The sequence below is a fragment of the Suillus clintonianus genome (assembly GCF_016758775.1).
Source record: "Suillus clintonianus strain FC179 chromosome Unknown DEU56scaffold_58, whole genome shotgun sequence".
Taxonomy (NCBI): Eukaryota; Fungi; Basidiomycota; class Agaricomycetes; order Boletales; family Suillaceae; genus Suillus; species Suillus clintonianus.
Window position 1 is genome coordinate 212,990 of NW_024539282.1, and position 24,107 is coordinate 237,096.

At 48.3% G+C, this 24,107-nt stretch overlaps 10 protein-coding genes across 10 annotated transcripts; 6 read left to right on the top strand and 4 right to left on the bottom strand.

Moving 5' to 3' along the window:
* Positions 1-2: 2 nt before the first annotated feature.
* On the bottom strand, positions 3-1,762 carry DEU56DRAFT_815362 (uncharacterized protein). Its single transcript, XM_041353776.1, has 7 exons — positions 1,306-1,762; positions 1,242-1,253; positions 882-1,188; positions 747-830; positions 670-699; positions 502-621; positions 3-444 (listed from the first exon to the last, which is right to left on the bottom strand). Exons 1-7 carry the CDS (start codon positions 1,461-1,463, stop codon positions 397-399), a joined length of 759 nt encoding a protein of 252 aa, XP_041206384.1. The 5' UTR covers positions 1,464-1,762; the 3' UTR covers positions 3-396.
* Positions 1,763-2,019: 257 nt separating this feature from the next.
* DEU56DRAFT_465707 (uncharacterized protein) lies at positions 2,020-3,114 on the bottom strand. Its single transcript, XM_041346360.1, has 2 exons — positions 2,703-3,114; positions 2,020-2,645 (listed from the first exon to the last, which is right to left on the bottom strand). The coding sequence occupies exons 1-2, from the start codon at positions 2,847-2,849 to the stop codon at positions 2,088-2,090; spliced, it is 705 nt and encodes a 234-aa protein (XP_041206385.1). The 5' UTR covers positions 2,850-3,114; the 3' UTR covers positions 2,020-2,087.
* Positions 3,115-3,624: 510 nt separating this feature from the next.
* DEU56DRAFT_740515 (DAHP synthetase) lies at positions 3,625-5,969 on the top strand (the record flags this gene model as incomplete). The annotated part of the gene is made up of 16 exons (XM_041348816.1): positions 3,625-3,678; positions 3,753-3,787; positions 3,857-3,905; positions 3,955-4,053; positions 4,100-4,174; positions 4,247-4,335; positions 4,398-4,415; positions 4,464-4,508; positions 4,563-4,682; positions 4,740-4,883; positions 4,946-5,187; positions 5,250-5,311; positions 5,364-5,449; positions 5,499-5,715; positions 5,772-5,811; positions 5,866-5,969. The coding sequence occupies 16 exons, from the start codon at positions 3,625-3,627 to the stop codon at positions 5,967-5,969; spliced, it is 1,479 nt and encodes a 492-aa protein (XP_041206386.1).
* A 101-nt stretch (positions 5,970-6,070) lies between these two features.
* DEU56DRAFT_757820 (HECT-domain-containing protein) lies at positions 6,071-9,802 on the bottom strand (the record flags this gene model as incomplete). The annotated part of the gene is made up of 15 exons (XM_041350172.1): positions 6,071-6,154; positions 6,208-6,304; positions 6,359-6,435; positions 6,484-6,619; positions 6,674-6,854; positions 6,911-7,043; positions 7,096-7,199; positions 7,258-7,397; positions 7,459-7,758; positions 7,816-7,896; positions 7,957-8,224; positions 8,290-9,073; positions 9,123-9,282; positions 9,330-9,432; positions 9,484-9,802. The coding sequence occupies 15 exons, from the start codon at positions 9,800-9,802 to the stop codon at positions 6,071-6,073; spliced, it is 2,967 nt and encodes a 988-aa protein (XP_041206387.1).
* A 315-nt stretch (positions 9,803-10,117) lies between these two features.
* DEU56DRAFT_740555 (polysaccharide lyase family 14 protein) lies at positions 10,118-11,237 on the top strand (the record flags this gene model as incomplete). Its single annotated transcript, XM_041348820.1, has 5 exons — positions 10,118-10,517; positions 10,569-10,656; positions 10,710-10,909; positions 10,957-11,070; positions 11,161-11,237. The coding sequence occupies 5 exons, from the start codon at positions 10,118-10,120 to the stop codon at positions 11,235-11,237; spliced, it is 879 nt and encodes a 292-aa protein (XP_041206388.1).
* An 846-nt stretch (positions 11,238-12,083) lies between these two features.
* On the bottom strand, positions 12,084-12,878 carry DEU56DRAFT_740566 (heterokaryon incompatibility protein-domain-containing protein; the record flags this gene model as incomplete). The annotated part of the gene is made up of 1 exon (XM_041348821.1): positions 12,084-12,878. A coding segment is annotated over one exon (795 nt), but the record flags the coding sequence as incomplete, so codon positions are not given.
* Positions 12,879-13,711: 833 nt separating this feature from the next.
* Positions 13,712-15,202, top strand: DEU56DRAFT_740581 (pyridoxal phosphate-dependent transferase; the record flags this gene model as incomplete). The annotated part of the gene is made up of 5 exons (XM_041348825.1): positions 13,712-13,770; positions 13,828-14,166; positions 14,217-14,231; positions 14,285-14,426; positions 14,477-15,202. 5 exons carry the CDS (start codon positions 13,712-13,714, stop codon positions 15,200-15,202), a joined length of 1,281 nt encoding a protein of 426 aa, XP_041206390.1.
* A 278-nt stretch (positions 15,203-15,480) lies between these two features.
* Positions 15,481-18,936, top strand: DEU56DRAFT_815427 (carnitine acetyl transferase). Its single transcript, XM_041353777.1, has 15 exons — positions 15,481-15,972; positions 16,049-16,066; positions 16,130-16,195; positions 16,249-16,429; positions 16,485-16,551; positions 16,601-16,710; positions 16,764-17,060; positions 17,118-17,197; positions 17,268-17,659; positions 17,709-17,812; positions 17,867-17,976; positions 18,023-18,283; positions 18,337-18,566; positions 18,624-18,698; positions 18,759-18,936. Exons 1-15 carry the CDS (start codon positions 15,719-15,721, stop codon positions 18,785-18,787), a joined length of 2,274 nt encoding a protein of 757 aa, XP_041206391.1. The 5' UTR covers positions 15,481-15,718; the 3' UTR covers positions 18,788-18,936.
* Positions 18,937-19,020: 84 nt separating this feature from the next.
* On the top strand, positions 19,021-20,361 carry DEU56DRAFT_815435 (Manganese/iron superoxide dismutase). The gene is made up of 4 exons (XM_041353778.1): positions 19,021-19,337; positions 19,444-19,634; positions 19,694-19,831; positions 19,886-20,361. The coding sequence occupies exons 1-4, from the start codon at positions 19,133-19,135 to the stop codon at positions 19,967-19,969; spliced, it is 618 nt and encodes a 205-aa protein (XP_041206392.1). The 5' UTR covers positions 19,021-19,132; the 3' UTR covers positions 19,970-20,361.
* Positions 20,362-22,401: 2,040 nt separating this feature from the next.
* Positions 22,402-24,085, top strand: DEU56DRAFT_466434 (major facilitator superfamily domain-containing protein). The gene is made up of 9 exons (XM_041346361.1): positions 22,402-22,756; positions 22,806-22,832; positions 22,885-22,913; positions 22,970-23,018; positions 23,069-23,146; positions 23,205-23,289; positions 23,339-23,691; positions 23,749-23,845; positions 23,895-24,085. Exons 1-9 carry the CDS (start codon positions 22,578-22,580, stop codon positions 24,048-24,050), a joined length of 1,053 nt encoding a protein of 350 aa, XP_041206393.1. The 5' UTR covers positions 22,402-22,577; the 3' UTR covers positions 24,051-24,085.
* The last annotated feature ends 22 nt before the right edge of the window (positions 24,086-24,107 follow it).

The following is a 24,107-nucleotide window of genomic DNA, read 5'->3' on the forward strand; positions in this document are numbered from 1 at the left end:
ACCAACAGACTAATCCGATTTGTTCTCCTAATACATGCATATTCAAATATTCAAGTTTATCTCTATCCAATCTACCCTAGCTAGGCCTCCGTCCATGCATGTCGCAGATCAACATAAGGTAACGTATTCACTGTATGTCCGCGGAAAATATCCAAAGTCCTTGAGGAATCACCTTGGCGAGGTTTCAGCCGTAGTGCTTTTCCTGATCAAGTTGGTACTACGGTTTCAGATATCGTTTGAGGCACTCCAACGGTTCCAAAAATGACTATCATCGAAGCCACGATCGGTAAGCACACAAAGCATAGTTTGACCCATCAGTAAATAGTACACGATGACGAGATAAGAAATAGAGATAAAGCTGCTGAATACCAGAAACGATGGAGCTCGTCACTTGCTTCAACAAGTATGGTCATCAATAAACCACTGTCCGTAGACACCCCAAATCTAAATTTATGTCAGCCAATAGAGAAATAAAAATTAGGCGAGCCCAGATGCACGTACACTACTCTCGCACGATTCTGCACCAGAGAATTTCCGGTCTAGGAATTGAGCAGGGGTCGTTGCACAAAATTCCTTATAGTCTGCTAGGAACGGCAAGTTCTCGAGACGTTGCACAATGTGCTACAAGAACGATCAAATCAAGTCAGAGAACAGTACAACCGTGCTCACCCTCTTCCTCGAGCCTTTAGCAGAACAACCCTATAAAAGGTTGAGTCGTCAGTTTGAGTGAAATATCTTCAGCTTACCATATCCCTATACCCACTCCAGTAGGTAACACAGTCTGGTTCGTCATGGTTGATGGCAAAATGTCCAATCACGGTGCCTGAGCGCTATACCAAGTCAAACGTTGTTATCAGGCCTAGGAATAAATGTCGACCAACATCTTCGCATCTGGAGGGCCAGTGAGGCCGACCATGAACAAACACCGGAGTAGCCTTGCAGATTTCCATCCTATGGGACTTCCAAGGAGACGCGTTGAGCTCTGCTACGTACTCCTTTGTCCCATAAGTGGTGCAGGAATGAGATTCAATATTGGTCCAAGCAATCTCATTGAGGGGCATAAACGAGAAGAAAACGATAGCAAACACCCCCAAAATGAGCACAGCTCCGAGAATTGTGAAGAAGCAACATCCTGGGCCGTCGTTCCGTCGTCTTCCTGTTCGAAGGAGAGGATCGGATTCGCTGTACCTATAGACGAGTATCAATAGCTGCATCATGCTTTCGTATTTCACACATCGTGCCTGGAATGAATACTAGTCGCCTCTATTAAGCACTGAATGGGATGGGTGCAGAATGGAAGCTTACATGGTTCGAGAAGCGGGGATCGTTGGTACCACAATGTGCATCGCGGGCTGGCAGCCATGGTTATGTACGTGATGCCTATGACAATCATGTGCCAGTCCTTTGTGTGTGTTTCCTTGCAGAGTTGGGTGGGCATGATCATGATGGAATGTGTGTGGCATTGAAGCATGTTGCTGGTACGCCGGAGGAGGACTAAAGCTGAAACCACGAGGAGCTCAACTAGATCTAGGAATTGCAGCAGCCCTAGAATCTCACCTGGCGTGATGCGACATCGTATCTCTCTGAGCCTTGGACGATTAACACGATGTTAGATAGTATCTAAGCTATGTTAAGAGACGCCGGTGACCCGGAGTTGCGTTGCTGCTGCGAGGCTGCGCCGTACGGTAAGAAGAAAGTCCAAAAAAGGTAGCAGCCTCAAGATCCGGGACCTTTCGGGTACGCTAAGCGCTTGCGGCAACCATACCCCGCACTGATTGATGATCGATTATCGGAGGGCCGATGCTCTATTTCTGAGCCCCACATCCTACATAGTGCAGTCACAGTGGGTACTGAAGTTGATGCGGAAGCCGAGCACCGAAATTGATCGGAGACCACAGCGTATCATTCAAAGCCCTAGCAAATTGTGCAAAAGAAGAGTCAAGACTAGCTAGCGGAACGTTCCTAGAATGCACATGCCGAACTATTTATGTCTAGATATACATTTTAAATCGTGAAGAATTGATCGTCTAGTAGTGACAAGATAGAGAAGGGGAACAGGCTTCAAGGTGACGATACACGCTACCAGCTTACAACAACCCCGGCACAAACCAGAACTTCACTTCCGCAGCATATGCATCCCACTCTGATCCGAATATTTTACGAAGCTTATCATCCTCTGCGTACGCGCGGCTCACGCCTACCGTCAGCGTCCAGGCCCACCACGTGGCACCTAACAATGCAGAGCTGGCAGGTTCGAGGATGCCACATCTGTTTGCCCAGCTCCCAGGAGTTAAATGCGAGAGGGCGATACCAGCAATCAGGAACAAGGAGCCTGTATACGCTGGGTGGCGGACATATTTATAAAACCCAGATGTTACGAGCTTGTGCTCAGGGTGTATGGTGAGATCAAAGGTAAACATCTGCCCGAGCTCTTGGAAACAGCGCACGCGGATGAACATCCCGAGAACAGCCATCATAACTCCGAGAAAGAAAACGGGAGTGACAAAATGTTGCGCCCGATGTGCGGTACAGAATGCCCCGTCGATTTGGGTTGACAGCTGCGTCGATAACAGCGATCCCAAAAAATAGTTGAATGTCGAAAGTACTTCATATACAGCGCTCAGCCATAGAAGGATTGTGTGGATCTGAAGAAAATGCGAAGTTAAATCAGAGAGACAAAAGCTACAACATTACTAGCTTACCTTGAAGATCAATGGAGCTATTTGCAAAACGGACGCCTCTTCAGTGTGATAGCGCCATTTTGATGGCGTCCTATTAGGTGGAGTGCATGCGATATGGTTGCAGAATGCTTGCACGAGGACAAGGGAAGAGCGCAGAAGAAGAGACATTGTGAGCTGTGATGCGCAACGAATGAATGAGCAGATGCCTTTTATATGGAAGAAACGGATAGTCAACCAAAGTTCCAAACCAATTCAGTTCAAGTGGTAGTTCTTTGTTGATGTCGACAGTCATCAAAGCCAAGGAGGCATGGACCTGCAGTGCCGCGGTGTGTTGCGTTATAGAACTTATCTAGATCGTATGCATTATGGGGAAACCCAGAGAATTGGTGAGGACTTCCATTGGTATTGGTTATGCTAAAGAGAGTTTAAGCCAGCCAGATTTGTGTCCGCGGTGGTTTCATGTTTTGTTTCAGTGGGTCCTAGTGACAGCACACAATTATATGAGCCGCGGATATGATGCCAGTGTCCAGTCACCAGTGACAAAACTTACTAGTATATCCGCCTCCAACAAACAGTGGCCGCCGGGTCTGGGGGTGAAAGATTTCGTAAGTTCTGTGTCAATTTTACTGCCGCATGACATTTGAATGGGCTTACCGGTGTCGGTTAACGAACGCCTACGCAACAACGTTAACATGCCAAAACAGCCACTAGTACTCTCTGGACTGAGGCCAATTGGCTGTGCAGTGACGTTGAACATTCATATTCATCGATAGCATCCCTTTTACATTTGCTGCATGCACATGATGTAGTCACTAGTAGAACGTGATTATCGATCTGATGACTCAGTCACCTCAACGATTGACTCACCGTTCGGGTTTGATCCGATTGAGCACGAGTGCTCTTGCCACTAGCTACCATAGATCGTACCGATCTCTTCACATCGATGGCAGACTTAAAGTGGTGTCCCTCTTCATGGAAGTCGAAGTCAGCCGCTCAGGTGGGAATATCATCGTCCAGGTTTAGCACGATTGACGATCCGGGTTCACACCACATGTTTGATTTACATATCAGATAGTGGATTACCCTGACAAACAACATCTCGAAAGGTCTGTTTCACAGCTGTGATCAAACTGTGATTTACACATCCGCAACTCACTTTATTTTCTATCGAACAGAGTCTTGACAAAAATACATGCTCTACCCCCCTTAGTGACGCCGGCAGAAGTCGGTAATCAGTACTTCTACCTGCTCCTGTGTTTTTACTGCCTTCTAGATTGAGCGCCTTCGCTTTCAGTTAGGTGCAGTGCAACGGAACGAGGCCTTCTTGCTCCATGCGGGAGATTGCGCAGAAATTTTTGACGCATGTACTCAAGTGAGCCAATCAATTCTCAAATTGTGACGTACTCAGCGTTCGGAAGCAAAACATATCGTCAAAAATCGGGTTGATACTTTCATTTTCTCTCATTCTCATTTGGGGTGGACGTCTCCCAGTGGTGCGTTGAAGATGCATGCCATGATTCCTGATTGACCCGGGCATATTCTCACAATAAGCTTTCGCAATTCAGGTACGCATCGGACGCATTGCTGGACAATATGCCAAACCCAGGAGCAGTGGGACAGAAATAATCGACAATAGAGAGGTTCTGAGCTTCCGGTGTGCAAATGGCCAATTCAGTCATTGAGACAGACATCATTTGACTCCAATTCCCATCGCAGTGGTGACAACGTCAATGGGTACCCAACGAGAGAACCCATCATGATTGAAGACTGAACATTTAGCAGGTTTGATCCCAACGATCGAACACCCGATCCTGAAAGGCTCCTCAGGTTTGCCCTTAACTAGCTTATCATGATCAACGTGAACATCCTTCTTTATACTAGTGCCTACTTTTATTCAACCGCCACCCTCAATTATGTTCGTGGGCTCCTCACATCCGGATTTGCTTCATTGCATCACCCACGGGACTGGTCACTCTCTCATGTCCGTTCGCCAGCACTACGGTCAGTATATTCTCGCTCGTATAGCACCCCTGATTTTGAGTATTACCTCAATCGCAGAAGCGAGTTCGAAAAAATCACCGAAGGTCTTTCTGACGCGCTCGACTTCAGCCACACGATAGGGGCAGACTCAGGCAAGGAAAATGTACCCTTTGACCGCGGCGGTGGTCGGGGTGTTCTAGGCGAGGTTGATTTCTACACCAGGTCAGTCTCCTGGCAGCATGTCATAGTTTGGCGGATCAAATTAATGACATCGGAAATTACAGTCATGAAGGGTTGATGCTTGACTGGGAGCAAGCAATGACGCGGGAAGTCAATATTCCTGAGTCAGGAACATCTCCGAAGGAAAAGAGCTTCTACAATACTTCCGCCCACTTTCTATGGGTTGGCGACCGTACGCGGCAACTGGATGGCGCCCATATCGAATATTTTCGAGGGATCCGCAATCCCATCGGCATCAAGGTTGGACCTTCATTAGAAAATGAGGAGCTCATCAGGCTCCTAGAAAGTATGCACGGTTCAGGCCGTACGTCTCGCAGAACGTTATACTTATTTTACGTCTCTTCATAGTCGTAAATCCAAACAAAGAGATTGGTCGCGTGACCCTCATCACCAGGTATGGAGCAGGTAAAGTGCGTCATTCATTCCCGATTCTCTCCAACAGCCTTTGACCAAGCTATTAAGATCGGAGATCACCTCGCTGGCCACATCAAATCCGTGAAGCGCTCCGGACACCCGGTCGCATGGGTGTGTGATCCCATGCATGGAAAGTACGTTTACGTCCTCGATGATGTGAATCAGGAACTAAGTTACTCCAAGCACACTCACATCCAGCAGCGGCTTCAAAACACGCAACTTTGGGACGATCATCAGTGAGCTGACTTCCTGTATCAGTATCCATGCTGCATGCGGTTCTCGGCTCGGTGGAGTGAGTCTTGAGTTCACAGGCGAGCTTAACGACGAAGGCTTCAGCGTGACAGAGTGTCTTGGTGGAAGCATGGAGCTCAGCGAGGAACAACTGGGTCTCAGATACCAGGTGTGCCAGACTGCGTTTGTGTTCAGTTACTCTTCTTACCCTTGACCTCAACGAAGTCGTTCTGTGACCCCCGACTCAATTTTGAGCAATCACTTGGTATAGCTAGACAATTTCAAGCAAAGAATTTGTTTCAGCTGACACGTCTGACAGATGTCGCCTTCCTTATATCGAACTACTTCAAGGAGGAAAGGCTTGATGGTAAAGGAGAAAATAACATCTATGCCGCCCTTGGAGGCAGAAAAACGGTCCCATAGTAATACGACGTGAAGTTGTAATCTATCTGATCACAAGATGTTGTACAGCTGTATATACCAACCGTGATACAGCAACAACCATACAGTGGGTGAGATTGGTACTACGAGAGATCGAAGCCAGCGCCGGAGGAGATTGCCTGCAGAAGCTTGTCGTGGAGTACTTTTTCGCTTGTATATCTGGGCAGCTGATTCGGGACCAATTAGTTACGCTATAATTGTCAACACAAGGTCATTTCACCTTCAAGAGGTTCACGCAGGTACTTGAAGTTGGTAATCGGTGTTGGTCACTGCCTGCGTCGCGTATGGCAAATAGAGGGTTTAGCTGCTTAAAGCCCCTAAAAACAATTAAGCCATATAACGGCAAGTAACAATGGAAGCTATGAACTCACAGAAGTGGCGGTCGACTACAGCTTGTGACGAATCTCAAGAATAACCGTCGTTGTTCTTGATCGAAATCCTCCATGACCTACAAATAAAGGTTAATAATACAGTCGCAGCCCTTGAGCATACTGACCTTCCAGAACGTCTGTATGGTTGGTTCGTCATTATCATACAAGCCCCCGTATTGGGTATGCGCTCTCAAATCCTGCACATCCACAGGTGCGTTCACGCCACCTAGCAATATCTGAAGTTCCTGCTGATTGAACATTCTGAAAGGAGCTACGTCAACGGTTCAGGCAGAATTATTTATGATCATGACATACCGAAGCCATTTGGGGTCTATCATATCAGAAAGACCCTCGAAGAACGCCTCGCTCTGGAGCTTGATCTGCTTGCTCAACCTGTAGTGGGAAGTAAGGTAGATGTATTGAAGCCGATTCTCCCGGGTGACCGGGACGTTGCTGCCGTCTGGTATGAGGTCGACAGCTTTGGCAACCCCAAACTCTGCCGGCATCCCGCATCAGAAAACAATCCAAGCCCACATGTCAGTAATAACCAACCTTCGATCGCAACCGTGAAGTTCAATGCGAGGTCTTCCACATTTCCGGTGTAGTTCTTGAGGAATATGAGACCCTGGTACAAATCAGGATCAAGAGAAGCAAGGTCGTCCAGAAAACTTTGTTTGTCTAGCCACTTTATCGATGATCAATAACGTGGCAGGCTACCATAAAGGACATGCGATTACCTTGGCCAGGAAAAAACCTGCAAATGCGACTTCGACGAGGATGCCCTTATAAAGCGCCTTGCCCAGAATTCGTCCGATGAAGCGATACCAGTTCAAATTGTGCGCTGCATCGGATATGAACGTGAGTGTGAGTACCAAAGAGCAGATGTGCGGCCAACATACGTTCCGTGGCGTACGAGTGGGGATTAGGGTAGATCTCATTCCTCTTGTTCGCCAGCCATAGTCCGCGGTCTGTATCAAACACTTCCTTGCACAAGGAAGTAAAAAACTCCTTGAACACGCCGCCGCCATCAATTCCGGCCCTAACGAATGGCCACTCTCATCAGCAACTGTACATTGGACAAATGTATGCTTCATACGCACTCTGGCTCTCCAAATTGATCGATGAATGTGATCGCGATGGGTGCCCTTAGATCTGCTTCAGCCAGTCTGTCGTACCCGTCTTGCGCGATGTGGCCTCGGCGAATGGATACATCGATCCGTCCGCGTGGATCTCTGTTGCGGTTCCACTTATCATTTTCTACGAAGCGCCGGAAAATCAAAACACGAGTCTCGAATGGGATAGCAAACGGAATATTGTTGAGGACCCCAAGCCGAGGAGAAAAGTACGAGACCTGTCTCTTCGTCAAGGCCCGCGGCGCATCGAGTTGTTGTTCTTCGAACCTGTGAAGACGACGGTCAGCACGAGTTGGAGATGATAGATTCAGAGGTGCGACGCACACAGCAGCATCTATGAAAGAGTTCATGTCGATCTGAGAGCTTACATGCCAATGATTCTCTGGCATGAATGGTTTGCGGGAGCTGAAAGACGCCAAGTTGGTGTGAATTACTGAGCAACTGCGATGGTAAGTGGGGGCTTACTCCCGTGCATGGATAGCTTGCAAACATTTCGTTATCTTGTCTCGTACAGCTACCCAACGGAGATTCAGACCTGGCACACCGCCCTCTTGGATCTTCGTCTGGTCATCCCGCCAGTATAGAGCGAACGCGATGTTAAACAGTGCACGAGAAAAAGTGACCAATTCATCCAAAGTCAACGACGTCCGAGAGTTGGAGAAAAATTCGTCATCACCCATCGTCAAGAGAGATTGAGTATACAGCTCGGTGAGCAATAGTAGAGGTGGCCATGCTGACGCCAGTGATTGGTCTTAATTACTATCAGTATGATCCACCGGAGGAAGCGCGAAGACGAACCCATCAAGGATGACATGTTCTCATCTTTCCCGAGTGGAGAGCTTCGTACATAGTCACGGTAAATCTCGCGCACAAGCCCACCCCCTCCATATAGCAGTAGTGTACTGAGTATTTTGTCCTTCCGGGTAGGCCATACCGTGCACAAGCCAACAAGCCACGAGACAAGATCGGGGAGTGCGCCACGATCAAGCTGAGCTGCCTTCAACAAGGCATTCAAGTGCGTAGGACTCGGAAGGATCTGGAGGCGTTTCTGTGTCCGAGCATCCAGCGGAGGCAACATTGGTGCCGGTGCAAAGGATGCAACAACTGTGACTTGTGGTTGTTCTGATTCCGAGTCACCATCGTCGGCCCAAGACATTGCGGGGGTGCGGGCATCGGATGCTGATAGTGGATCGAGCGCATGCACAGGCAGGATGCTCAGTGAGGCGGTCATGAGCTGAAGATATGTCTTCAAAGACGAAAGAGGTAGAATCGCGTATCTTGGGGAGGTAAACGCGTACAGGTTAGCTATAAGATGCACATGAGATGGGAGAGGGATTGTGGAGACAAAGTCAGTGATGGAGGTCGACAAGACTGATAATGAAGATAGAGGAAGTTTCGCGGAAAGGGCTGTAAGTGATGAGATCGGGATTCGATTTGGGAGAAGAGGGATAGTGAGTATATGAATGGTGAACAACTGAAAACAATACAAAAATGCCTCCGACGAGCGTTCTAATGTGTTAAGCGGGCGATATATGAGTTCCACAAAGAAAGGTAGTGTAGGGGCATTTTTGGTCTCCGGACCCTGTGTAAAATATAAACGATGTACAGAAGTTGGGGTCAGGGAAACTCACAATGGATTGTATTGAACGGGCAAGATATTGATACAAGTCATGTCTCACAGCATATTCGGTGATGCTCACAGTGAGCTGATTACCAGAAAATCCCAATGCTTCAACGGCGGCTGCCGGATTCAAGAGGGTGCACAAGACTTGAAGGCATGAGAGTTCAGATCTGGATCGGGTTAGCGTACACAAGAGGCAGATAATATTTATCGAAACCTTGGACGATCAGAAACAGAGCGGAGGAGTAGAAAGAAAACCTGGCGCATCAATACAAGCCAGTGTTCTCGATCGTGGCCATGGGCAAGGCTGAACAGCGAACCTATTGAATGATAAGCTGGTGGGAGCATGGCATTATACAGAAGCTGCGAACCTTGAGAAAGAACCTCCGCAGCCCATCTATCGAGGATATCGTCGTCTTGTCCGATGAGGACGAGACATCGGAGGCCAGTGAGTCCTGTGATATCCGCTGTGAACTGTTCACGAAGTTCCTGGCGGACCCTTCTGGCATCAGTGACGCCACGCCACCAAGCCTGGATTATAACTGCACTCTCTTGTCGTTTGCGGACAGTTTCCCTCTCTATTCTTCGAGCTCTGGCCTGATTCAAGATAGCTGCTTGAGAGGTAGTGACCGAGCTCGATCCGCCAAGATTGATCTCGCGGCGTCTATTATCCCCAAAGAGTGGTAGCATGTCCTGTGTTTTGGAGAGAATATCCTGAACTTGAAGATTGGCCTGCAGAAAAGCGATTACCTTACGCTGTCAGATTGAAGCGACTGGGCAGTGCTAGTAGTGGCAAGTGACGGTAACTTGTGTCGTATGTATAACACACTACGCGTTCTCGCTTGGTCAGCAAATAAACCCTAACCCTAGAATGGGTCTTGAATTCATTCAGAATTTCACAAGTTAATAACGCAATCGCATCATTCATGTTTGCTATTGCTCACACTGCCCTTCGTATTTCTTGCCAGCTCGACGGCGTAGTGTATAACGGGGGCGGAATTGAGTATGCTTTCGCCCTTTTCACAGTTGCTCCCAATCAGCAGCTTCAAGCTAGGATTCACAACCTTCTCGCCCTCAGTCGAGCCCAATATCATCTCAGTCCCGCTCGCAGATTCTCCTATTGGGATACACAAAATCACACACTCCTTGACCCATGAGGTTGTATGCCCGCCGCCACCTCTAGATCCGTCATCATATGATCCTCAGATTGCTTGGGAGGCCAAGTATCCCAAGGGTTCCTGCAGCCCGAAAACAGAGATTCCTGGTGGATTGGGATTTTATTTCGGTGGACCTAAAGAAATCGTATCATTGCTGGACGCGGGCGCAAAAGAAGCGGTTTTTGGATACCGGGTAATGTTTGAGAAGGGTTGGGAGTGGGTCAAAGGAGGCAAATTGCCAGGGATGTGTGCGTGCCCCCGATAAGTGTCTTGGATGTAATGTTGATGCACAATCTCAGATGGTGGTATCGGCGACGCGGCCTATAGATGCTCTGGTGGACGGCAGAACAATCGTTGCAAGTGCTTTGATGTTCGTCTCATGTGGAGGTGAGTGGCACCTACTATCCCCTTTCCTCCCTCGTTTCCCTACGTCTACCTAGGCGCGATGGGAAAGGAGAAATATACGCATATCTACCTATGAACGAGACAAATACAAAATCACTTCTTGCTGTTCCCCCCAACTCTAAAATCAACCCTGATTATGGGATTTCGGTTGGAAATGGCGCTTGGACCTTTGGGCCAGGTATCTGGACAACCATAGCCCAACGTGTTAAACTCAACGATATCGGCAAAGCTGATGGTAAGCTATGGTTATCGCTGGGGGTAATGCTGATTATTGCACTATAGGTGAACTCCAGCTTTGGATTAACGGCGTATGTGTGATTCACGCAAAGGGGCTGATTTTCCGAGAGGACGAGGCATCACATATCAAGGGCATGCATTTTCAAACGTTTTTTGGAGGTGCGCGAATACTTCCCTTGCTTGTTTCCAGGCGGCAACTGGTGTTCGTTTTCAATCGGTTCCTCGTATTGACACATTGTGATCGTTCAGGACACGAGTCCGATTGGGCATCACCCAAAGATCAACGTGCTTGGTTTTCTGACGTCTCTGGAGCTGTCATTCGTTGATATATGTTCTCTGAATGAGTGCCGAGTTGTTCATCTCCGGTGAGGCTTGCTATACATGTTGACTGATCGACTCAGCCCATTTGCGATTTTCTTTCATTTGAAGTGTTTGTCATGATACGTCTACAGGACATCTTTTGGACTATTTTAGAACATGCTCTGACGCATTTCAATTGACCTCATAACAAATAATTCAAGATTTTCAGAATGTGCTGCTGAAAACTTTGATTGTGGCAGGTTCACAATCAATGTAGGTAGTAACATACATCCATATCCATGTAAGTAGAAGGTTTTACATGAACGCAAACACCGGACATTCATTGTGGCAATTTACAACCATACTACAACAAGCGATTCGAAGCTGCCCCACCCAGAGAATGTCGTATGTACAGTAAGCACATTGCTTGTATTCACCTTGCGCAATTCTTTTTCCTCCCCAGTACGACCCAGTAGCAAACAGAGGTAGTCTTTCTGAGGATAAAGCACCCCGACTTCCTCCCCGCGGTGCTGACCTCGTTCATAGTTGACTATTCCCAGCGCGAACTCACGGTATTTGTCGATGGAGCGAGATGTCTGTACGACTACTGGAGCAAATGGGACACTTGTCGTGTATCTAGGAGGCACGATGAGTCGATATGTTCCATCGTGTTGTAGCTCTAACGAGCCACAAGTAACTACGAGCTTGATCTGCAAGCCCTGGCGTGTCAACACGAACTTATTATCGCCATGTACCTCCCGGTTTTGTTCATCATTCCGCTCCTCCGGAAAGTTGGGCGCGTCGAATGGGCAGTAGCAGCGTGGCGATCTGGGGATGGCAGCGCTAAAACCATGACTGGAAGATGGCCCCGCCCACGCAAGAATATCCCATTCATCGCATCTCTGGATAATGACCTCCATCAAACGATGGAAGGCCCATTCTCCTTCTCCGTATGCAGTCGGCATGCAAATGTCGAAGATCCCGACGAGGGAGTACGCTGCATCTTCCACCCTGGTTGTCGTGCGTTTGGACGCCCATAACATCTTTTTACGAATTTGAGTTGGCCCAGGGGAAAAGTACTGGAGGTCTTTGATTGGAATACTAGTGATTGTTGATATGTCGCTCATGAGTTGAACGTCATGCTTTTCGTTCGCTAGGCCCGTATGGCACAGAGGTTCCCAATCCTTGTTAAAGAATTTAATCGAAAGGGACGCGAGGAGTTCCTGTAAAGTCCACCCTCTCGTAAACCAAACGTCATTCTTCATCTGCTGCACATCCAAGGAGTCTGCGAGGTGCACAATGCAGATATTTGCGTTACGGTACCACCTGAACATCGAGCGAATGGCCTCATCGAGCTCCGTACTGTTCGTCTTGTCGATGCAGCAGGTATCCGACCATGCCAGCCGGCATCCAAGTTCCCTTGCCTTTTCGCAGAATCTCGAGAGCTTCTGAAACCCATCGCTGCCGCACTCCCTTCCGTGACGGATATCCTGGAAAGTGGGTTCGCCCTCGCGCAACCACCGGTGCGAAAAGATAGCATACTTGAGCACGGGTTTGACAAGCTCATGTATGGCATCTTGGGAGGACTGTATCTTATCTAGCTCGTCACTGTTGGGTATTCTTGGCTTGATGAATTTTCTCAGCTCTCCGCGTCCCACTATCCTCATCTCCGAGTCCTCGATATATAACAGATAAGTCGGCAAGTGGTTGGTAACATAATGATCAAATAACTGGAGGACTTCCTAGTAGCAATCGAGACCTGTTGAGCGCACGAACGCGATCTAGACTGATTCACTCGTACCTTCTCGTTTGTAGCATCAAATAGCGGCGCACCCCACTCATCTGGGTATAACTCCAAAGCCTCATCCTCCATTGTCAACTGTAGGTGGTGAGTCTCTCGCAAGCCACATACGGATCATAGAAGTTACCGAAGGTGAATTGTTCCTAGATATCAATTGCATGATCCAAACGTGCAAGAGTTTTCGTTGAAATCGTGGACGGTGGGGATGGGATACGTGGCAGCCGCTTATATCCCCCTTATTCAAGAGTTTGAGTTCACCTTATCAGGATTTTGCGCATCAACAGGGTCGAACCTTGTCTGTGACAAGAAGTCTCGGCAGCAGGACATAAACCTGTGGTGGAAGGTGGAGACTCTGGAGAGTACATGGTCCTAGTTACCTAGTAACTTGCACATATTGCCAGCTCAATGCCAGCTGCTTGACCGTCCATTGAAGTTCTCCATTCGGATCATACAAAAACACCAAAAACGGGATTTCGACTCAGCTATAGAATTGCGCTCAACGTTGCAACGTTGATCCATTAAATGATGTCTGACCACGTTGGTGAATATGGAACGGAGCGCCATGAGGGAGGGTGGTAAGTTTAATCCATGTACTTAACCGTTCTTCCCATGCTCACTGAGGTTGAACTTTGACCTGTCCCATCGTATATTTGTTGCACCAAAAGTGGGGACAGTGGTGCACACGATACATCGTTGCTCATGTTGTCTTCGTTGTCATTCCGGTTGTCACGTGGAGTCTTGAGCACAATATCTCCTCCGTATGTAATCACACGAGCCCATTGCATAAAACTTATCTGACTGGAGAAATGCCGCAGCATTCCACACGCAAAATCATGGGCAGCAAAGTACAAGCCGACAAAAACACGACCCTTGCTGGACATGTCGCAAGGTGTTCCAGGAAGTCCTCCGCCCAAAGTCCTTCTCGAGGCTCTTTCACACACGTCGTCTTCTCCAGCAACATCAGGGTACTGCCATGTTCTTGGAGAATCTACCCTTCGTTCTGCCTTTGCGGAGGAGATGAAAACAGTGTACGGACGAGATATGGATGTTACCCAAGACGACATTGCTATCACGTCTGGGTGCAATATGGCATTCGTCGCGACTGTGATGTGTCTTGCTGATCCAGGAGATGAGATTATCCTGCCAGTTCCATGGTAAATTTTTCGTCTCTCCTTCGTTCTTTTGCTAAAAAGATGTTTGATAGGTATTTCAACCACCAGTATGGTAGTTTACTCGCTGAGTCTGCTCCCATTTGCCTGATCACCTGCCTAGAATGAGCCTGAATCTTCTCGGCATCAAAACCATACCGCTATGTACCCGCGCTGATGAGGGCTTCCTGCCTTCAACAAGCGACTGCGAGAAGCTAATCAATCCTCGGACAAAAGCGATTGCGCTCGTGACGCCAAACAACCCAGTTCGTCTCCTGTTCTTGTTGATGTCTGTCATCTTATAAACACCATGCAGACAGGTGCAATTTACTCTCCCGCCCTGATTTCAATGTTCGCCGAGCTCGCACAGAAACACAATATTGCTCTCATCCTTGATGAGACCTACCGAGATTTTGTGGATACCATGCCCCCGCATACCCTTTTCTCTCCATCTCAGACTGGCATATTGAAGTCCTTTTGGTCATGGAGGTCGAACGTAATCCATCTCTTCTCCTTTTCCAAGTCTTACTGCTTCCCTGGACATCGGCTGGGTTTGATTGCAGCGTCACCCGACCTCTTGAAACATGTCACCACCACACTTGATTGCCTACAAATCTGTGCGCCACGCCCTCCACAACTCGCTCTCGCCTCTCCTGGCATGCTGCCTACATTGCGCCAGTCAATCCAAACCAGTGCTCGATCGCTTAAAATACGCCACGATATCTTCCGCACGCATCTCCCTCCTGGCTGGACGATTGGTTCCCAAGGCGGTTACTTCGCCTTTGTAAAGCACCCTTTTGTTGGGATCCCTGCAATCACATTATGCGAGCGGCTTGCGGAAGAGCTTGGCGTCTTGACCCTTCCCATGCAGTTCTTCTGCGATGATAGCGTCGGGTCTGACCTTGAGTCACATGGACAGTCGAAGACGGACTGGGAGCGCTGGATTAGGTTTTCGGTGGCGAATGTGAGTGATGAAATGGTAAAACAAGTTTGTGGGCGACTGCATGAGTGCGAGCAGCACCTTGGTTTGAAAGTAGAGTAGTCCAAATTAGCTTGTGCTGTAGTACGGATGCCACTTGTCGCCGCAGCACTGGATAGATTAGAGGTGATTTTGCCGCAGTAACTTCGGCCAGAGAACGGTTCAGAACGACCCGTACCCTGTCTTGTTGACAACTTGGAACCTTGTGTTATCCTGGTAGCCGCCCAAGCGCTGAGGTACCCGAATATGTATGAGATGGAGTTTGAGCGCACATGTGCCAAGACTGAAGTTGAATCTCAGTAAATGGCCGCTGTAAGTCCCCAATTGATTTGGCTTGATGGATTGTACAGATAATTCTGATCAGTAGGTAACATTCATGTTAGAGCTGAGTACTGAGAGGTAGCGCTGATGGAGAGATACAGCCATGCGTGGTCACGCTGTTCCCTAGCTCCGCACTTTCAAATCAAAGCCTAATCTGTCATGCTCACTCCAGAAACTACAAGAAGCCGTCAAAAGACTTAGCACCCGGTGTATACGGTGTACTCTCCTCTTTCCTTCTCTTTCTCTGCCACCGTCAATATGATGGCAAGTCAAATGACAACCTTCCGCCCGACTACTCCGCCCCCTGGACGCACATTTGCGAACCAGCATACCCTACCTAAGCTCCCAGTTCCATCTCTTGATGACACCTGCAAGCGCTACTTGACCGCTCTTCGAGGTCTCCAGGATGATAAGGAACATGCTGCCACTCAGCATGCCGTTCGAACTTTCTTAGGTGGCGAAGGTCCCGCTCTGCAGGAGAGATTGAATGAGTGGGCTAAAGAGAAGGCGAGGTAAGTTTTGTCCATCGCTGATCGCACTGCCTTTTCATCATGGCTTTCTATATCTTCCCTTGCGAATCTTTCGCAGCTACATCGAGGACTTCTGGTGAGTATCTTTTGTTTCGCCTGAAGGCGCTTCAATTTATGGGCATCTCATACTTTTGGGTAGGTATGAAAGCTATCTCTCGCACAGCGATCCTGTAGTACTCGCTCTCAACCCGTTTTTTGTCCTGGAGTACGTTTCATGTGATTGACTTTCATGACCCTCTCTAACTCCACCGCCGGCAGGAATGATCCTACCCCAGACCGGGGCTCTCAGCTACCCCGCGCTACGGCTCTTATCATGTCGTCATTAGGCTTTATTCATGATCTCCGCCAAGGTCGACTCGACCCCGATGCCGTACGTGGCCGTCCGCTAGACATGGATCAGTACAGTAGATTGTTCGGGACTGCTCGTATACCAACGGAGGTATGTTTCGCATCATTACTTCCGAATTCAAGATTGAACCGAACCGTTCGGTTAGCGCGGCTGCAAAATGCTTGTGAATGATGCGGCTCGCCATATTGTAGTTTTGCGGAGAGGACAGTTCTGTTAGCGTCACACACTAGCCTGTGCATACATCCACTAATTTTTCACTAGATTGGTTTGATGTTCTTGATGAGGACAACCGACCACTGATGACAGAGCGCGAGGTTCTTCGCAATCTCCAAGCCATCTGCAAGGACGCCGACAAGACCCCGGTCACTGAGGTGAAGGTTTATTGGGCAATACTTATCTACTTGCTTTAACTTGACTTATTAAGGTTGCTCGCACGGCTATCGGCGTTCTCACTACTGAGAACCGAAAGACTTGGTCTTCCCTTCGACATGAAATCGCCCAGGACAAGACCAATGCAGCTTGCTTGCGCCTGGTCGACGATGCATTGTTTGTGGTCTGCCTAGATGATGCAGCTCCAGGCCGCGATGGCATCGGCGCGCTCGCTCGAAACGGTGAAAAGGGAGAAGACCTTGCTGCTCTGTGCAGCAATTTCCTCTGCGGAACTTATGACCTGCAGGAGGGTGTACAGGTTGGCACGTGCACCAATCGGTGGTATGACAAAGTGAGTCAATCATCACGAACATTGTCGATAATCGGTCTCATTCGTTATTCGATCAAGCTACAAATCATTGTGTGTGCGGATGGTGCTGCCGGTATCAATTTTGAACATACCGGCGTTGACGGCCACACGGTTCTGAGGTACGTCCCAGTCGCCCTCAAACTCGTTTTCTAATATACTCGTTTTCTAATATGCTCATATTATTATCAGATTTGCCGCAGATGTCTTCACTGAAGGCCTAATGCTGCTTGCGCGCTCAATTAATCCTTCCGCACCCACACTATTCCATGCACCCCTTTCACCACACGCCAAATCATACAGGCCTCCCAAGTCGATACCAAACGGCAACAACGGCAAATCATTGATACCCTCTCAAAGTTTCTCATATGATACCTCGCCTGCCAAACTCATGTGGACCCTGACTCCCTCAATTCGAGTCGGCATTCGATATGCTGAGACGCGGCTGAGTGACCTTATATGTCAGAATGATTGCCAGGCATTTGAGTTCAAGGGCTATGGAAAGAATTTCATCACGAGTCATGGATTCAGCCCCGATGCGTTCGTGCAGATGGCTTTCCAAGCGGCATACTTCGGACTTTATGGTCAGGATGCGCTTTTCAGATTCTGAAAACTACGCTGACGATACGATAGGGAGAACGGAATGTACTTACGAACCTGCGATGACGAAGGCCTTCCTTCATGGGAGGACTGAAGCGATTCGGACAGTGCAACCAGAGAGTGTCGAATTTACGAATGTAAGCGCCCGTATGATCATCCAGTCCTTCTTTCTGACAGGTTTGTCTATTTAGGCATTTTTCTCAGAGTGTTTACCTGACGAGAAGATCCGCAAATTGCGCAAGGCCTGCGAGCGACACGTAAAACTTACGAAGGAGTGTAGCGAGGGCTTGGGCCAAGACCGGTCGGTTCTCCTGTTAACTTTATTTCAGTACTTATGCGGCTTGCAGACACCTGTATGCATTGTACTGCTTGCATCAGCGCCAGGTGACAGGAAATCTCGATCCATCTCCTGACGATCCAATCCCGAACGGTGCTACTCAGAAGACCCTCCCGTCAATCTTCGCTGACCCGGGCTGGAGTCTACTAAGTACCTCTATCTTGTCCACTTCAAACTGCGGAAACCCTGCATTGCGCTTGTTTGGATTCGGGCCTGTTGCGGCTGATGGGTATGGCATTGGGTATATCATTAAAGAGAACGGGATAAGCGTGTATGTCGTAATTTCTGTTGTCATGCAATTGATGCTGACGAATGCACTCACAGCGTCGCTTCATCGAAGCATCTACAAACGCGTAGATTCCTGGATACCCTCCAAGGATATTTGCTAGAGGTTCAGAGGATCTTAATACAGCTCCATCGCTCCGCAAATGAACGCCCTGCCCCATTTGTTGATCACGCTGGCATCCTCCGTGACTCCAAGACTGGTCGGCCGATTAGTAACGGCCACGGTTACGGATCAGACGAATCGGGGAGTGACTACGAGGACACCATGCGTGAGTCATTTGGCCATGCGCAGCTCTTCGTAAGCTTACTGATACTTGTATTCTTAGCCGGGTACTCGTTCTTTGATAGTGGTGATATCGATCTGCTCGGACGCCGCAAGAGAAGTCCTTATGCGAATATTGGTGTGTTTGAATGTCCCCCCTCTATGTTTTGTCAGCGCTGATTCGCAAGAACCCATGTAGGAAAAGTCCTCCCTCTGTCTGATTATTGATAGGTGACTAATTGCTGTATGTATCGGAGTATAAGTATATCTGGCCTGATTTCAGTACCTTTTGTGTATTACTACTACATATGTGATGTATGTGATGTCATCTGTACGATTACATGACGTGCTCAAGAATCAGGTCAATCATGACAAAATTCACTTGTTATCATTTTCCGAGTGCCAGCGTGGGCTAGAGTGGTGCCACTGTGACCCGCTAGCGCGTATGCGGCGCGCCGGCGTTGGTAAACAAACGACAACTGAGATAAATGGATGATATCAGTCCTCCTATCAAATTCCCACTCTCTTGAACTCATTCAACCACCACTGACTCTCTGACACGTCAAAATTATCATGTCCCAACACACTCTCCCCGATCTCCCATACGCCTACGATGCTCTCGAGCCCTTCATCTCGAGGCAGATCATGGAGCTTCACCACAAGAAGCACCATCAAACATATGTGAACGCTCTCAACGCTGCCGAGGCTAGCTACGCAAAGAGCTCTACCCCCAGAGAGCGCATTGCCCTCCAGGCAGCACTCAAGTTCAACGGTGGTGGTAAGTCTTCATAACTTATCCCATGCGCTCAGATCATCGCGTCACGGGTGTTATCTTATCGCTCGTCATCGATCGCAATCTCACGTTATTCATTTCACGTGCTTAGGTCACATCAACCACTCACTCTTCTGGAAGAACCTCGCGCCTGCCTCCAGTGAGGGCAAGGGTAACGGTGGTTCCCTGAAGGCCGGTCCCCTCAAGGATGCCATCGAGCAGTCCTTCGGGTCGCTCGATGCGCTCAAGAAGGAGTTCAATGCCACTACTGCTGGTATCCAAGGCTCTGGATGGGGCTGGCTCGTAAGTTCCCTGTGCCATCGCGCATGACTGATGTAGTGCTCACCGCGCTTTGCGTTCAGGGTTTGAACCCATCCACCAAGCGCCTCGAGATCTCCACGACCGCAAACCAGGACCCGCTTCTGACTCTCATCCCTATCATTGGGGTTGACATCTGGGAGCATGCTTTCTACCTTCAGTATCTCAACGTTAAGGTTGATGTGAGTTATCATTCTTCGTTGGGGTGAGATACACTTCATTGATCACATTTATAGTACCTGAATGCCATTTGGAGCGTTATCAACTTTGATGAGGCTGAGAAAAGGTTCACGGAGGGTCTTAGCGGAAGCAAGCTCTAATCTCCTGAGGAGGGCAACGAGTTAAAATGAAAAAAGATGAATGAATTCGCGCCATGTTGTATTATCAATGCGTCGCTTATCGCAATGAATTGTATTTGATGTTCGTTCTAGGACAAAGCTCCGAAAATAGGGTTGCTGGAAAACGTTGCTTGTTCATTCCTGGTTTGCTTTGATGTCATTGTTTATATTTACCATAGTATGTGAATACGAACGCAAACCTCACGAACGCCAGCAAGGCTAACTAGACATACAATCGCCTGGTCTACGTGTACCAGGGTTGTTACTTGTCTGATGTACAGCACATCACCCTTTTCTGTCACACGGAAGCCATTGGGAATCTTTCGGATGCCAATAGTGAGATCGGTCGCGAGAACGGCTTGGAAAGAATCGTGAATACTTGATGGGCGGAGATGTGTATCGGGTACCAGTAACGACGACTTGTTGCACTCCACTGGGCGTCTCTCTCCCGGGTCCTGGGGGTGTTCTGGTTGGCTTGGCTTCCATCTGAGGGTGGAAGGGTACCATCGAGTGGATCATGGACGGAGCATATCGTGAAATGAAACAGAGTAATGATGAAATAAAATGTCAGAAGAACGGCTTTGGGAAATCATATGTACGTGCTAGTACTGAACGAAGATGGCACATACTATTGCTGACAACCTGTAGCATTTCACTGACCATGAGGTTTGTCTAGGCTCCCGGGTCCTAGGGGTGTTCTGGGTGGCTCGACTCCTGGCCCAAAGGTGGAAGTCGATCACGGACGAAGCCTGAAAATATGGTTGATTCACGAAACACTGCAGTGCACTGCCTGTAAAGTCCTGAAGCAGACGGATTGTAAAGGACGGAACTACAGCATGCGGCACGTGGCACTCGCAGTGCACACTGCGTTGCGATGTGCAACACTGGCTCGTGTGTCGGAACCTCCACACTAACAGTATTTCCCTACCAAATTTAGGTGTAGTCAGAGCTCAGAAACGCGGTAAATTTTCAAGAAACCAACGTTTACATATGTTGCTTGTCCGATGCGAGACATCGACGACGACCTTCTCGATTCAGTCAGCGCTCCCTTTTCTTCTCCTTGTATGACGACAGCTACATCAGACCGAAGAACTTCTTGACGCCATACAAGCGAGAAAATGAGTAGGCTCGAATTCGACAAAATGCTTGTTATTCTGCTAAAAATGTTGCTCCACTGTCATAGTGTCACGCGGTGTATTTTGAAGGTTCGCGAATCGCCGTTGAATATTGAATATTGAATCCCCGCTGACTCGTGAGTGACAAACCATCATGAACTTCAGCACAATTCAATCTCTGATCCTGCATCTTAATTAACCCTCGAGCATCTCCTTCGAATTCCTAGGATACGTCAATGAATGTGTCAAACGCAGAGCTATTCACGAAGTGTCCTACCTGCGCCCTGCGGCAACAAATATTGTATCACGGTGACACTGAGTAAGAATTCGATCTGGATTCTGCTTATCTCGCATGGCACACAGGCCGCCTATTACTAACCACATGCATTGGGCTGTAGGTTCCCGCGGTCGTGTTTCAAGCATGACAGGCGGGTGTACTCTCACAGGTCTCGCTAACGTTGTTTGATGCATGAATGATGCATGATGCATGCCTCCGGTCCCATGCAGCGTGATGTATCCCACTGCTCTCTAGGGATGCATTCTGCTTCTGTGTTCCTCATTGGCATCACGCCCTTCAACGATGCATCCGACGTCAGTAGTGCACCCTGTCCACTAGCAGAAATGCCTGCCCCTTCTTGCTCGCTGCATGCAACAACGAGGACTGAAACCACATGTCGGTTTTTGCTAAGGTAGTTTGGTCCGGATATTATTCAAGTTCACTAGAAGTTTCGAATCCTGGTCTAAGACAGTATCAAAACGGAGACCTGCCAATAGAGTTCTCAGTGAGTCTGCGTTTATGCTAGGACAGGGCATATCCATATATTAAGCGCTGATGTCCTGAATAGCATGCTGCTTCTTCAATGCGAGGTGGAGTCCGTCGATAGGAGTCACCCTCTCGTCTTCCTAGCGGCTGCCTTCTCTAACTCCGCAAATGGGTGAACATCGAGAATGCAATTCCGTGTCATGCGGTACCCACACATTCGTAAACTGAACTTTCGAAGGGCATGCGTGGACTGTGGCATTCGGTCGTTTCAATATGGTGTGTGCTCTCAGTTCTGATCAACACAGCGGACTTTTGAAAAAGAATTCCAAGTCGCCAATGACATGGCCAAACAATCGTCATCCGCCAACAATCCACCAATGTGATTCGTAGCTCTCAGTCTTCGACCATTACGATCTCGAAGCCGCTTCTGTATGCAGAGATTTTTAGGTTTGGCCGGTTGCTATTGCGGCCTATTGCTTTGAAGATGCTGTCAATTTTATCGCCTATGTAAAATCAACGGCGTCTTGATCAGTGGGTCGTGTGCGAAGCTGATGTACAGGAATATATTGGTCGATGGATCGTCCAGCACGCAAATATTTATGGGTCAAACGTCACCCTCAGGTTGCAGCATGCAATTAATGAAACGATTATCGTAGCGCTCAGGCCTCTATGTATATGTACATCTCCTGCTGTCACCCGTCCCAATTAACGTATGGCAGTCGAAACTAAACCTCAAACACTTTTTACGGAACCACGGGCTGCCCAAGAGCACAAAGGGGGGTCAGAGGAACTGGAAGTTGAATACCCAGTCTCCAAGCACTCCGCCCTTCTTTCAGATTTGCAAGAATTTCCAGAAGGTGGTCTTGCGGCTTGGTCCACTGCTTTTGGATCGTAAGGAGACTCGATTTTGGCGGGGCTGGCTCTTACTTGTTTTCTTTAGGTTTCTTATACTGTTCTGTGGTTGGGGGTAAGCGTTGTGCTCTATTGTCGGTGAAGAATGGCGCTCTGATGGTTAACAGTTATACGACTTCATTTGGTGTCTACCAAGGTATTGCTAATCACGAAAGTGAGGATGGAACCTAATCCAAACGGCTTGTCCTCCAGACTTCTACACTCAGTATTACCTCACAAATGAGACATCATTTACTATTTCGTAAGTTTTACTGGCTTCTCTACGGTGGGTATCTTTAAGGTTTCTTGCAGATGTATCGGGAGCTTCAATGCGTTTTTAGGCACCGCTGTAAGCCTTATAGCAGGCTCACTATATGATCGGGGTTATTTGTGAGTGTAGCCTGATTGTGCGAGTGTGTCGGAGACGGTACTCAGCAGGCCTACCTAGCTACCATCTCGTCATTACCGGATCGCTTCTGCAGAGTCTATCTCTCTTCACGCTATCATTTGCGAAGCCCGATCAATACTACCAGGTGATGTCCTCCGGCTTTCTGATGTGTTTCATGTTCTGACTTGATATAGATACTCCTTACTCAAGGCTTAGGCTCGGGTATTGCGTTGGGGCTTCTGTACGTCCCAAGCCTGGCTGTCGTCTCGCATTATTTCAGACGGAAGCGCACGCTGGTTATGACGTTCGCCACCTTGGGCTCATCGTTGGGTGCAATCGTCCATCCGATTATGCTCAATAACCTCCTGAATGGTCACCTTGGATTTGCCAATGGCGTGCGTGCAAGTGCAGGGTTGGTTAGCGCGCTCCTTTTGATTGCATGCTTGTGTATGCGCACTCGCCTTGATCCTCCTGCAACACCGGTGAACTACATCGCGGCGGCTAGAAGATGTCTTCGTGATGTTCCATTCATTTTCATGGTAGCAGGGTAAGACCTGCAACACAGCATCTCTTGGATTTCTCCCAATGACGACTTGTTATGCAGGGCATTTCTTTTCCAGATTGGCTTCTACTACCCGCTATTCTTTCTTCAACTCGACTCTATCAAGCATGATAACAGCATCATATTTTCGTTCTACTCAGTGAGATCTAGCATTATGCGAGTGGTTTTTTTACTGATACGATCGCTAGCTTGTGATTTTAAATGCGTGCAGTTCTGTGGGACGAGTTACATCAGGGTACATCGCCGCATTTACCGGAGTACCAAACTTAACCGTGATTGCGGCAATTTCGTGCGGATCGCTAATTTTGGGCACCATTGGATTTATAGGGTCAAAACAGAAATAGGTTTCAAACTTGTAAAAAAATATCTTTTGGTGGGCTGGTACATATCATGGAGGGTAC

Coding starts and splice junctions, on each gene's coding strand:
- DEU56DRAFT_815362 (XM_041353776.1), bottom strand. CDS start 1,463: ATGCCACACACATTCCATCATGATCATGCCCACCCAACTCTGCAAGGA. Junction 831..881: donor GGCCCTCCAGATGCGAAGAT/GTTGGTCGACAT, acceptor GACTTGGTATAG/CGCTCAGGCACCGTGATTGG. Junction 622..669: donor CTAAAGGCTCGAGGAAGAGG/GTGAGCACGGTT, acceptor TCGTTCTTGTAG/CACATTGTGCAACGTCTCGA.
- DEU56DRAFT_465707 (XM_041346360.1), bottom strand. CDS start 2,849: ATGTCTCTTCTTCTGCGCTCTTCCCTTGTCCTCGTGCAAGCATTCTGC. Junction 2,646..2,702: donor TAGCTCCATTGATCTTCAAG/GTAAGCTAGTAA, acceptor CATTTTCTTCAG/ATCCACACAATCCTTCTATG.
- DEU56DRAFT_815427 (XM_041353777.1), top strand. CDS start 15,719: ATGATGGCAAGTCAAATGACAACCTTCCGCCCGACTACTCCGCCCCCT. Junction 16,552..16,600: donor TTTGCGGAGAGGACAGTTCT/GTTAGCGTCACA, acceptor ATTTTTCACTAG/ATTGGTTTGATGTTCTTGAT. Junction 17,813..17,866: donor AGAGTGTCGAATTTACGAAT/GTAAGCGCCCGT, acceptor TTGTCTATTTAG/GCATTTTTCTCAGAGTGTTT.
- DEU56DRAFT_815435 (XM_041353778.1), top strand. CDS start 19,133: ATGTCCCAACACACTCTCCCCGATCTCCCATACGCCTACGATGCTCTC. Junction 19,338..19,443: donor ACTCAAGTTCAACGGTGGTG/GTAAGTCTTCAT, acceptor TCACGTGCTTAG/GTCACATCAACCACTCACTC. Junction 19,635..19,693: donor GCTCTGGATGGGGCTGGCTC/GTAAGTTCCCTG, acceptor CTTTGCGTTCAG/GGTTTGAACCCATCCACCAA.
- DEU56DRAFT_466434 (XM_041346361.1), top strand. CDS start 22,578: ATGGCAGTCGAAACTAAACCTCAAACACTTTTTACGGAACCACGGGCT. Junction 22,757..22,805: donor TGGTCCACTGCTTTTGGATC/GTAAGGAGACTC, acceptor TGTTTTCTTTAG/GTTTCTTATACTGTTCTGTG. Junction 23,846..23,894: donor TCATATTTTCGTTCTACTCA/GTGAGATCTAGC, acceptor TACGATCGCTAG/CTTGTGATTTTAAATGCGTG.